This window comes from Lepeophtheirus salmonis, chromosome 9 (genome assembly GCF_016086655.4).
Source record: "Lepeophtheirus salmonis chromosome 9, UVic_Lsal_1.4, whole genome shotgun sequence".
Classification (NCBI taxonomy): domain Eukaryota; kingdom Metazoa; phylum Arthropoda; class Copepoda; order Siphonostomatoida; family Caligidae; genus Lepeophtheirus; species Lepeophtheirus salmonis.
The window spans coordinates 18341824-18355876 of record NC_052139.2 but is presented as its reverse complement, the minus strand read 5'-3'; the positions used below and the strand labels follow the sequence as shown (position 1 = coordinate 18355876).

Genomic DNA, 14053 nt, shown 5'->3' with positions numbered 1-14053 from the left:
CTTGTAGATGCAAGCCCATAACGGAGAAATAATTTGCGTTCCCTAAATTTAAATAAACAATTTATAATTGTACTTGTAATTAGGTTAATTCAATAGTTGAATGTTCTTTATACACATCGTTAGGATTATTTTATTACACAACCTTCCCTTAAAAAAGAAACAAAAAAAAGGGCACAATATCAGTTGGTAGAACGCCAATTATGACCAACTATGGAACTATTATTCAATAATTGTGGGGAATTGTTCGCAACTGAAAAGGATCTCATTCAAATTCAACCAATCAACGTTCAGAACTCTAATTATGATAAAAGAAGCAGCCACATCAACAGCTAATAACAAAATACGCAGTATGTTTTTGTATTAGCGAGTCAACACCGTGTATTGTTCGATATATCGATGGTATTTTTTTAAATTGTTTTAATGACAATTACCAATAAATATATAGTTGTCGTAATATAAAGTTCAAATACCCACAGTACCTATATATATAAATAATACCCGTAAATACTAGCTTTGGATTTCAGTTTGGAAATTCCAAAGTGGTATAAAGCGTCAAAATGTTTGCAAGATTAAACTAATTCGGCTCATGTTTGGCCTGAAATAAAATTTCTGTTTATACCTAAATATCGGTACAGATCTGCCTATAAAAATCATTTAAAAAATGTCACTAAGTAATAAATAATTTCATTTTGTATCGATCAAAATTAAATGATAATATTAATTAGTAGTTGGTAATTCAAATGACTCATGTTTCAATTTCATAAGGAGTTATGAAACGTGCAAAAAGTAACTTGTACAATTTGCTTATACAAGTTACAACTGTACATAGAATATTTTTAGTTAATGCAAAAATGAAGAACTTGGAAACAAATTATATTAGTTGCTCAGTAATGACTTATAATGTCTATTCTAATGTCATATAAAATTAAAGATTGATAATAATGATTGCACAAATTTAGGGAAATATAAAGCTTGAAAAGGATGTGGTTTTTCATGTCTTTTGGTTTATAAAAATTAGGTAGTATGCAGTAATTAATGTCTACATTGAGCCAACAAATTCCAATCTAGAGGAGTTATTCATACAATTAAAGACTAATAATAACTAATTATCTAATAACCCAATACTATAAATCATTTTTTTTTCGAATAAGGTAGAAAACACAGATCCTTTCGTCTATTGGTATGAAAATGTACTTACTTTGTATTTTAATATCAGCTGTCGATTATATACTACTCATTGTAATGTTGAGTCAGCCCTTATTTATTCGGTCCCGTCCAGTCTTAGGACATGTACTATTGGTCTTTGGGATCGATATGTAAGACCGTCGGTCCTTCGGATTGTCTTATTAAAAAGGAAGAAATAAAGTTGAGTGAGGCCATCAAGAAACGAACATTTAAAGTTTTAGGACTGAGCTTGACGGAACTGTAGTCTTCAGTCCTAAATAAGGATCGAAACAACACTAACTAGTGTTCTTTATTTTTGTTTTGTTCCTTGATTGTTTAAGTTCGATTTAACATTTTTCACGTCGTCATTTTAATTGTATCTTGCAACCTTTCATGATAAAAGAAAAAAAAAAAAAAACAGGAGAAAAAGATTCAAAATCATTTGGTAGGTAGAATATCCTTCTCAATCTCTATGTTTTGAAAGGAAAACTCTTGAGTTTTGAAGATTATAATATGTAAATTTCTTAGAATGTGCAAGATGTATGAACAAATCCCTTTTATTCATTGTAAAATAATTCAACAACAGTTTGAAAGAATTGGGTAACTACCAACATATTTATATTTTTGGCCTATATTCTTTTTCTTTTTTGCTGGAAAGTGTTTATAAGCAATTCATTTCTTTGATTTATTGGCGTCTTTTGACAACCATTTTTCAGAAGCCTCTATTGTAGCCAAATTTGTACCCCAGACGCGTTGGCCATAAACAGAAACTGGTAGTAGTCACTTGGTGCCGGTTCCATACTGTAGGGTGCATATATAAAAACTTCCCATCCGAGCTCCTGGAGCTTCTGGCGCGTCATCAAAGATGTGTGTGGTCTGGTGTTGTCTTGATACTGTCTTGGTGTCTCCTATTCACCAATATTGACCACTTTTGTTTGATCACCTGCTTCAAATGGTCGAGTTATTCACAGTAGAGAGCAGAATTGTGCGGGGAATAATAGCTCTAACCATTGTTGTACAACACGAACCGAAAGAATATCGGCCCCGTATACATTGCAAATTTTCCTGTTCGCTTTCGAAGCGTTTTTTTCCTTTCAGGTAGTAAAAATGTAAAATATGGGCAATTTCTTCCTTTTAAACATCCATACTAAACGCACGATAATTCACGACTGAACCAGCCAAGCGCAATATCCTCTTAACAACGTTTGAAGTATACACTCACAAGTTTACAACACTTTATCGTATGAGTCGATTTGATCAATAATGAACAAGATATACTTAGTTTAAAGAAAATGGGCGGGAAATGCGAGATTAATTTTTCGCCACTTCAGGTTTTAATTATATGGACTTTAAATATTATAGTCTACAGACTTAACAGATAACTGGACCTCGAATGAGTTCAGTTTGTAATTTTTCGTCAGTACCTTGGCCTTCGGCTATTAGGTAATTTGCGTGCCTGCTGCCTCACTTAGAAGTGGTAGCCTGAGAAACAGTAACCACTTCTAAAAATAAGGTTCAATTTTTTTCACGGGCCTCACTTTAATGAAATAAACTCTTATAAAGGGTATAAATTCTTTCAAAATTTGTCATAATTTTTTTTACCTGTTGGAATAATATCACAATTAATTGTCACACAAAACTCAAAAATGAACATACATGTAATTGTGGTGTGTTTTTTTAGCTGGCCCGTTAATTTTTAATTGCTATTACAAAAGCCAAATTTTCTTTTGTTTAGCAGTTGTCATCAATATCTAATTCCCGAGTAGTGAACATCCTTTCCTATATGGACTCAATTATATTCAAAACCTGTTTGAATGTTCGTGTGTGCTCATAAAATCATAAAAGACGGATAAAATTATAGCTGTAGCTTGGGAAATATGATAAGTTTAATTAGTTCATATAAATAAAATTTCACATTTAATGGTATTTAGGGATTTAATGATGATAAAGTGAAGCAAGTCTTGTGATTACCCCTTCAGGCTTATATTCATTTATATCAATTATTATTGTTATAATTTATTTATAACGCAAAACCAATGGTTTATGGCACCGTTGGTTGTATTAATGAGCACTTAATCTTATCTACCATCGTAATAACCAACCAATTTATGCATCATAATTTGAAGATATAATGTACTTTATATGCAATATACGGGGATTTATTTGTTTACATACCTATATGTTTTCACTAGATGTGACCTGAATTGTTTAGTTAGTAAAATGATAGCTTAGTTTAATTATTTATTTGCTTAAAACATAAATAAACCATTAGATTTGATTGATAAATAAATTCTAATGACAACATTTATTATAATTAAATAAAAGATGATGACATCTGATATTTTGGAAGAAACTTGTATTTGGGAGGGGATATTGTAGATTACAGATATCCTATTTGCGTCAGAATGGAAGGACTCTTGAGTCACAGAAGTGAAAGAAAGAAGGTGGGATCTGCAGAAAGGGCATAGTATAGAAAATAAGACAATCATCAGCGACATATTAAGAGATTGGCATGTGTTTGATGGATTAGCTAGAGAAGGAGTGGTAAAATTTACATGCTACCGGATCACTAATATGTTAGTTGCACTTGGACAACCATTTAATAAAAGCGTGGTGCCTTCTTTTAATCGAGAGTTACCCCCGGCAATTAAAAGAGCGAGAGATATATTAGGTTTGAAATCAGAAATAATATAAAGCAATGTCCACTGTTTAGAATCCATTGTGGGAGACTGGAGCAGGATGAAGGAGAAAAAAAAGTTCAAGTTAATTTTTTCCTCACTAAAGAGCATAAAGAATATTGCATGTAGAAATTTGCAAACGCATATAAATAGCAGAACACTACCTTGCAACAAGTTTGCAGGGAAATCCCTATTAGGCCAGCTTTGTGCCTTTGAATGTGGAGAAATTGACAACCAATTGCATATGTTTACTTCATGTCAAAAGACAAAAATATTTAGGGAGTTGGCATCTAAAAATTTTATTAAGGTTAGGCCTGGAGAAGAAAGCGTGGACTTTCATGTTTGGACCAATGGAAAAGGGTAACAGATCAGCTTCGGGGAGGAACCTTTTGTGTTTGATAAAGAAGTTTTTGTTGATTTGCAAGAAGGAAAAATTTATGAAAAGTATGGATTGCTTAAAATATCCTTTAACTATACATTCAATGGTAGTAAGGAATCATGACGTCAAACTGTGGAAACTTTTGAGAAATCAACTTTTAGAGTACACCTATAGACACTATTAAGATTGGTGATAGGGAAACAATTGTATTTTTTAATCATCCTAATCGAGGAAGTGTTAACACTTTAATTTATGTCAGTGCTACTTGTTTTTTTTTTTTTATTTGTTTGTTAAATTTTACATTGTAGCTGGACATTGTATGGAATATAGAAAGAAAAAAAAATATTTATCATAATGAAAATTGTTTTAAAATGACAAGATTTGCTTCGCTATATCATATTAGCCATTAAACCTCTAAAAATTATAAAATGTGAAATTTTATTTAATATATGATGAACAAATTAGACCTCTCAAGTCCATAGATCTACCATTCCACCGTTTTTTTATTATTATTAAAGTGAGATATTTAATTTGTCTACTTCTGATAAAAGTTATATCAAAATCAGGTTACTTGTAACAAACCAACAAATTAATATTTCTAACATAGAAAACATAATCAATTTAGGATCTCTCACGATTGTACGGACATTTGACAATGCTAGTTTTCTTAATAAAATATTCAAAAAAAGTACATAAGCTTCACAGTTTTTATAATTTACTATCTCATTTTGTAAATTCCCCTAAATTTAATTTAAGGATCTCACTGCAGGGCAATATATCGGGAATCAATAGACCCAAGTATCTAAAACATTTTATTCTAGAAGCAATCCCTATTTTATTTTTCGAAGATGTTGCGTGATTTTTTTATATACAAAATTGCGATTATAATTATATAAAATAGAAGTTGTAATTTTTTTGTTACTAATACTAATCATTTATCCAGCATATATTTATTAATGAATATTATGTGGATACATTCCACACTATTATTCCTATAGGTTTTAAGTAATTAAGAAATAATATAATTGTTTCAATGATAATTTAGTAATCTTTATTTCTTTCGGGGATGGACTCCATTGTTAAAATGTTTATTGATTTTTTCAAAATAATAATATGTCATTTGAAAAAAATGTTCAATTTTCCTCTTTATTTTACATTTTAAATTGAAAAATAACACCTGTCTTTTATTTGTGTATTTAAACATGAAGTGGGGTCCTTTTTTATCTTTTTCATTTGAAAAGTACAATTGGAAACAATGTCATCATCATTCATCTGCATCCTTGAATCACCCCTCGCTCCTTCCCTTCTTTTTTCCTCCCCTCCCTAGGGTACATTCTTTTCTATTAATCTAATTATTTCTGGTGGTGTCTCTTTGCTTAGTCGTGGTGGTGGTTCCTCAGCAGCTTTGAAACGAAGAAGAAGCCCGGGCGGGTCAATTCTTACCCACTCAGAAGATTTTATGTACTGCAGAGATCTTCTTTAAATCACGTGATTTTGTGAAATAGTTGACTCAAATGTTGTACAATTTATGTTTACTATCTGTAACTCCTTCTTTTGGAATTGCCATCTGGTGAAGACGAGGAGTTATCTCTCATCCGGGATTTTGAATCCTTTCTTCGTTACTCTAAGTGTTTCTTTGGAATGTATTGTGTCATTTGTGTGTGGTTGTGAATGATTGTAATAATATGACTTAATAATATATCATAAAAATCAAGGTGGAGAAAATGGTAGATCCCAAAACGACGGATATTCCACAGACTCCGCCTCCTGGTCTGGATCTTTTTACCTTTATTATATCATGTCTAATCTGTAATCCATCTACCTTTTATTTCACAACGTTTCGCTGACAAAAACTTGTCAATTGATTTGTTTTAGTGGTTTGTGTATTTTGGATTTTTGGCCTCCTCAGACATTGATTTAAAATTAATTATCGTTACAATTAAGTCTCAATTACTTGAGCATTTCAGCAGAAAGTTTTTACTAAAGTATCTATTCGTCAGATTGAATCTTGTAATTTATGAATAGAAATATCTTAGATTTTGTGGATAGTTTTTTTTTTTGTTTTTTTTTTCAAAAGAAGGCTATTTTAATAAATTATCTAATATTTGTTACTTTACTCCATCCACTATTAACTTACTTATTATGTAGCTACATATGATAAAGGGGCTAAATAATATTCTATATTTTTTTGATTTCAGGGAAGGGCATTGAGGTTAAAAAGGAGCCTAGTAACTTGATTGTTCCATTGATTCCTCTCTACACCTCTCCACCTCTTGTATCCCTCTCACCCACAAATGGAGAAGTAAAATCAAAGGTTTCAAAATTCGAAAACTATATCAGCAAGGAAAATCATTACGAACCCTCATTATCAAAGTCCTCCAAAAATCAACTGTGGTTTCACAAAGATGGCATTCGATCATCTCCTTCTCCAGGAGAAGAAGATATTCATCACATATCAACATCCATTATTCAATCACCTAGGGATGTTCTTCCGCAAGAAAAACCTCCTATCCATCCTAAGTCACCAACATCTCCTCGACTAAGACGACAAAAGAGTCCAGCTCTTCCAAAGAAAGACTATCCATCTAGTGATCAAGAGCAGCCCAAAAATTGTTTAGCGGTAAGAAAGTTCTTTATATACACATATGTATGAATATATCGTATGCAACTTGTTACTTGCACAAGTTATAACAAAAAAATATGAGATGAGACATTTTAAAGGAAGAATTTACAGAATATATTATGAATATAATTGCAGTGAGGTAAATTCTTTAAAATCTTAAACATATTAAGGAAGTAACATTTGACTTTTTGATGAAAATTATGTATTGATATGTGCCTTTTCTATAGTGAACAATGAAATTCCAAGTTTCTACTGATAAATTATTGTATGACAGCTACGCTAGACCATGGCTAGTAAAAAAACCAGACGGGCTAGTGCAGGGGGGTATGTATCTAGAGCGTTTAGCTAAGTAATGCCATACCTTACAGACAATTTTGAGTTCATATCGTACGTATTACCTTATATCAATTCAGATTGCTATTCTGATGAGGATGAAACAGCTTATTTACTTCGAAATGAAGAACCTAGAGCTTATGCTAGTTTGAAGAAATACTTTCTTTCCATGGATCATGAATAATAATTGTTACATTACAAGTTCAGTTTTAGTTGTACTTTTTATTAAGTATAAATTGTGTTTCATAGAAAATATATTACTTTCTTTTATACTCCCTGAAATTACCTTATTTTGAAACTAAAGTACCTTTACACTAGTCTAAAAATGATCCAATATTTCTGGTATTCTAGGGTAATAGTAATATTTTAAAAAATGACTAACCCTGTTGGCTGTTGCCTAATTTTAACGACCGCCGACCCTTGCTTATATATACATAGGAAATAAGTAAATTTAACATATTATCAAAATTAAATGATATAATTAATTTGTATGTAGTAGATAGGATTAAAATGGATCCTGTGAGAATTGTCATTTAAAAAATATGTGAAAAACGCACAAATTTTAGGTTGCACGTATCATTGTGTCAATAAAATTATATATGTATTCTAGTACGAGATTTCTTAGCATTTATTATTCAAAAACATGATCTTGTACTATTAGTTTGATTAAAATTCTACTAGACACATAAAGTGTTTATCAGTTATTCAAAAACATCATAATATTACCCATTATTGAGACTAACTTTTCAACATGCGTTTATTTATTTGAAAATGTAAGTGTTGAAATTTTTTTGATTCAATTCAATTATGTCTCTCGTCTAGCAAAATTACCATATGAATGATTATATTTTTTTAAATGCCCATGATGCAGGTGTTCCCAATCTGATAGATGCACTTATTTAACCTGTTGCTTATTAATTATATGATTACTTATTTAAGGAACAGGTTTAAAATTGATCTATAAAAGGGTATATAGGCCTTTTTATCAGTTTTAATCTTATTTGTCCGTCACAAAGACTTATCAATTACCTATTCATAAAATATATTGGGTATTTTCCACTTTGAGGGTAATTGATTTAAGTTTTCTCACATTTTCTTGACTGATTTTGATTGCTATTAATTATAATTAACTCAACCAAGACTGTAAAATCCAACGATAGCTTCATTTTCCTTAGAAATCCTGGCTGATGTGGTAGCTCTCGATGTAAGCCGTTGACTGTTGACGGATGATAATTCGCCCACTAAGTTATGTTTTTGTCTCTGTTTGTTAGTAAGTTGGTAGCCAGGATTATGGAAAAAGTTACAAATCGATTTTGATCTAACTTGGTGTGAAGATTAAATATATATATATATGTTTAATATAGATTATTCATATTAAAAAAGCTCGAGGGGCAATATCCCCTCCCCCTCCAATCAAGTAATTTTTGCTTTTAACCCAAAAATTACGTGAAAATGAAATGAACATTTTTGAAGGATTTTTTTAATTTTTAAATGTCATTCGGAAAAAAATTCCAAAAAACCCAGAAACCCAAAATATATATATTTATAATCCTGCGGACGCCCCTGTAAGGTCAATATCTTAGATTAAAGTCTCCCATAAGGTCAAAAACGCATACTTCAGCTTCCCCTTTGAACAAATTGAGATACAGAGCTGAAATCGACCCTTTGTGGCACACAATACTATTAAATATATATAACTCATATTCAGGTATAAATACAACATATATAAAATTATATTAAATTTAACATTGCACATTTTTGACTTTAACATAGAGAAAAATTGATATTTCATATAGGAAAAATGACCATTGGCTGAGGGTTGGGTTCTACTGGGTGCCCATTCCAGTTTTTTTCTCTTTTTTAGTCCATAAAATATCGAAATAACTACTAATTTCGGTACTACCAGAATCGAAACAGAAATATTAGTATCGTGACAACACTAATTTCTTAATTCCATTAAAATTAATATATGCAAATGATATGTCATATACAAATTTATTCAAAGGAGCTTAAATGTGTACCTAGTATTTTTACTTAAACGTAACTAATGTCAAGAATGATTATCCGTATCTTATAAAAAGACATATTACCATAATTAATTTTGTAATATATGTATTCGATTTGAATGTACAATCAGGGCCGCCACAGGATACCATTTTGGGATGGGCTTGGTTTTTGGCACTTTTTGGAAAAAAAGTATCAAAAATTACATTTCTATTATTATTTATTTTTGGGGGAAAAAATTACAAAAATCCACAGCTATTTATAAAAATTAAATTTTTTGGAAATCAAATTTCAAAAATTTGATTTCAAATTATAAATTTTTGCAGAAAAAGTTCTCAAAGATCCAAAGTTGTTCACAAAAAATTAATTTTTTTCCAAAAAAAATCAGTTCCAAATATTAAATTTTTGGAAAAAAAAATCAAAAATTAAATTTGTGGAGAGAATATTCAAAAATCCATAGTTATTCATGGAAAGTTAAATTTTTTTGGAAAAAAATATAAGAATTAAATTTTTTGGAAAAAAAATTCAAATATTAATTTTTCTATTAAAAAGCAAAAATTCCTTTATTTTTTTTTTTGAGCGGGGGGCTACAAACCCTCCAGCTTAACCTCTGCGGACGCTCCTGGCAATATTGTCAGTATGTTTATATATACCTCAAAATGAATATGATGAAATGGTCATTGATTTATCCTTATATACATTCTTCATTTTTATTTAATATTGTCTTTTGCTTATGTATAATGTACATTCCTACATATCCAGAATATGTGGGAAATATTTATGAATTAGAAGGATATTTTGTTTTTCCTCCTTAGTATACATTTTATTTGTTCATTCGTAATGTTGAGACTCAAAGGCCCAAGACCGATTTCCCCCATTTGGTCTGGGGGATTTTTTGGACCGATATTTCGCTCCAAATGTAATCTTTTCAAATGGGGCCTATTTCAGGGCATATGCAGGATTATATATGGGGGGGGGGAGGGATTGGTTTTTTGATTTATTTAAAAAAAAAATCAAATTTTTCCTTTGAAGCATAATTTGAGAAAATAAATTCTTAAATAAATAAATTAGCCTATGTTTTGGCATAAATGCTTTTCTTTCTGACGATTTTTTAAACTACAAATCAAACATTAATTGAGAAGAATTGAAATTTCTCCCCTCTCCTGATTCTTGATATCATATTTGTACAGCTACTGAACTGTACAAATATGATTAATATACAGTGTTGTATAAAATTTGCCCGCCGGTATGTAAAAATAAAAGAAACCGAAAATTAATATATCAATTTGAAGAAAATTGGGTGTGGGGGGAGAGCAGCTTAGCTGTCATGAGGTTTTACTAGATTAGCTGCTTACAGCTGTAAGAGGAAGGAAATACACACGTTCCACTCCACATATAGAAGGACGTTAGGCTGAAATTACTCCAATATCAATCTTCAATTCTACTCTGAGTGCAACAAGTACTTACACTTATACCTCCCGAGGAGAAACCCCTCAGTGTTTCTCTTTGTCATTAAAGAACAAACTCATTAGTGATTACTTTATAATTAAATATTCTGTCTTCAAGAGTTAATTTAAAATGAAAACAGCTCTGGAAAATAAAAAAGCCTGTTCAGATTACCAAATAGAAAAACCGCTCCCACTTTCTAGGACATGTTTTATACATATCTGTTAATACAACACTTATAACTTCATATGACGTTATTGTGCCGAGTTTCACAATTTTGAAGCACCCATGACGTCATCAACAATTCATCTATAGAATTGGTCAAGGCCGAATTTTAAATTATCTTTTCTTTGGTACTTAAAACAGATACAGACTGAATTTTTCTTTGTGACCAGTAAAGACCACACTTCTTTAAGGGACCGAATTAGATCCGTCCACTCTCAGACCGGTCTAGGATATTCAGACCGAAAACCAACACATATTCCTATTTGAATGATGGACCAATTTGTGCTAAATTTTGCAAATTAATTTAAAATCTATGGTTGTATGGGTGATGTGTGGGTTAATGTTTAGCCTTTGGATCGGGCTGTGTATTTTTAATCTATAATTTGTACAAAATCAGATCCTTATGACTTAGTAGTTTAGTTTTGTCTCTCTTTAAATGCCATATTTCTTACAAAACAATTATGTGTCCCCATTCCAGTGCTCTCAAGACTCAAACAATTAGCTAGAAAATAAAGCGAATCCACCCTTTCTTACGCTTCTACGCCACACATTAAATTTCGTAAACGTTTTTTTTCAAACATGGGAAACTAACTATGAACTTGAACATATGTTTGAGGGGGGGGGGGCCGGATTCTGTTATTTCTGTGACATATTATTCTGTAATTTGTGGGGTATAGAAGGTTATACAACAAAAAGTTAACATCACAATCTAAAAATAAATAAATTATAAGTTTGTTTCATTATGAACTAAAATGGACACTAGGTAGAGCGCAAAATTTCCGCCTAAAATCAAATTGAGTTATATATCTCAAATTGTTCCTAAGTTATGGTCGATTAGACATTTTTTATTAATCGATTAGGGATAAGAAAATTTGGATTATTAGAGAAAAATATCTTATTTTTTTCGTTGTTATAGTCAATTTTTATTTACCCTGGTGAAATAAGATTGTGTAACGATGTAATAACATATTCTATGATACATAATAAAATTAAGCAATCAGAGGGATACTTTTTTATAGACAATAATTTTTTTCCTTAATATGAATAAAAAAAGTGAATTATTTGCTATAAAACTTGGTAGTTTAGGGCCCCAAAATATCTAAAGTCAATGGAAAATGCTGCATACCAGACTGTTTGAGGCAAAAGGCTTGCGTTATTGCTACGAATTCGTATTGATGTAAATAGTGGGTTTGATTATTAATAAAAAGGCCTTTAAATGAAATACCTATATACAACGAAATCCGAATTGATTAAATCCGGACCGCATGGGGTATATCTGTGCAACATAATATTATTACAACAATGATTAGAAGAAAGCAAATATTTATAGTAGAGCATTTCTAGATGAAAATCATTTCTTGCAATCATTCCTTTTAATTGTGAACATCAATCTTGATCTATTTAGTGTTGTAGATTTACATATACATATATATTGTTATCGCTCAATCTTTTTAACTATTTTTTAATTAGTATTTGTGATGCATAAACCTAAAAAACAAAAATCTAGAATAAGAGAAAATCACTTCTTTTTTTATTATTATTTAAATAACATTTCATGGACATATTTGAGTCAATTATAGGCTCATAATTCAAATTTCTGGGATGGTTTACAATACCAATACTTATTGCTCTATGTTAGAGCCTTTAATTGATTTAAGAGACTTATATTGGCCTCAACATGATCTTTTATGGCGGCGATAAATTGTAGCTACTTCAAGTGCGATTTGGGGGCTTACAAAGAGTGAAAATAATAATTTGTCGACAGAAATGGACGCTAATAACAAATGTAATCTGCACTCCATTTTAAGAAAAATCCTTCTAGCTTGTTTTTCTATTGACATTTTATCTTTCCTTAATAATATGTTGGATTAATTTTGTGTAACTGTAATTTTTAAAGTTGTACATCTTATAAGTTATACAAGATTAGTACAAAACGATTACGACTATTACTGACAGTGACGAATACAATATTATCCATGTATGTATATATTTACATTTATTGTCAAATTCTGCTTTGAAAATAACTTGTTTTCCTATGCATAGTATTATATACAACATAGGCCTTAAACTACAATAGGGTTATTTTATATAGAGAGAGGACTATATGTACTGGGTGGTCCATTGAAATCTGATCACTTACTAATCCAGTCATTAATGAAGGTTGAGCGATTGAAATTAATTAAGTGGAGAAAATGATACTTGAACGTGATAGACGAATTTCCATTCGTCCACTCTAAGCAGTTGGGTGTCTCCAGGACCCATGTCTACGCCGTCAGCAAGTCCGAAACGTTGGAGAGGAAGAAGGGCTCCCCCAAAAAGGCCAAACTGTACTGGAAGCAAACAGTCGCAGAAAAGCGAGAGTAGGGAGGCCCTCAAAGCCACTGTTAGCCAGGATTATGACCCCATGACAGAGGTATACATTCGCAGGGGGTTCCGAGCCTTCCACCAACCCCTGGAACCCATCATTACCACTAAGGGCAGCTCTGTTAATGATTAAGAGTGCTCAGACACACATCTATTTATAGAATTAATTTTCTTGAAATCTTACTGTTAATTAATAAACTATTCTTGTGGAATTGTTAAATTCAAAGTGTTTAGATTTTAATGGACCACTTTGTACAATATATGCATTGTGTGTTTATATATTTATTTCCCTTTGTTTGTTTGAGAAGGGACTTGAATTGTAAACATTACAAATGACAAGAGTTGACCCCATTTGATCCATGAAATAAATATAATTTGCTGTAAATGAATTGCCCAAATCAAAAAGAAGTATATCAAAAGTGTAATTAATTGATAAGAGAAAATTATTTATTGTTCTCTTTTCTTTCATTTTCTTTTTGCTTTGATTCATGGGCCCCTATCAAGATTTGATCTTTATTCTATGTATATAAGAGCCTCTTTTATCTATAAAGATGAAGAAATAAAGCCCTTAAATCAGTTGTTAATAATTTTCCCATTCCTGATTTATGAGTTATACAAGAATTACTTATACAATACAATTAACTTCTAATAACTTTATTGTAGGGTAGGTCCACAGGGGTGTCCACAGGGTGTAGGCTGGAGAAGCTGGAGCCCCCAAAAAAAAAAAAAAAAAAAAATTAAGGAAATTTTTGCTTTTTAATAGAATATTTAATTTTTCAATATTTTTACAAAAAAAAAACTTTCTTTGATACCAATCCATACCCAACTTCTCCAACA

General features: G+C 30.9%; 1 protein-coding gene across 8 annotated transcripts in view; it reads left to right on the top strand.

Moving 5' to 3' along the window:
* Positions 1-14053, top strand: part of LOC121124807 (uncharacterized) — a 149766-nt gene that overhangs the window by 78497 nt on the left and 57216 nt on the right. For 4 of the 8 annotated variants that reach the window (XM_071891235.1, XM_040720005.2, XM_040720006.2 and 1 more), the window contains exon 3: positions 6420-6841. In XM_071891235.1, coding sequence (XP_071747336.1) covers positions 6420-6841 — 422 coding nt within the window. Of the gene's footprint in view, positions 1-5608; positions 6031-6419; positions 6842-14053 lie in introns of those variants that run through there. The other 4 variants (XM_071891237.1, XM_071891236.1, XM_040720008.2 and 1 more) reach the window with 3 other exon arrangements.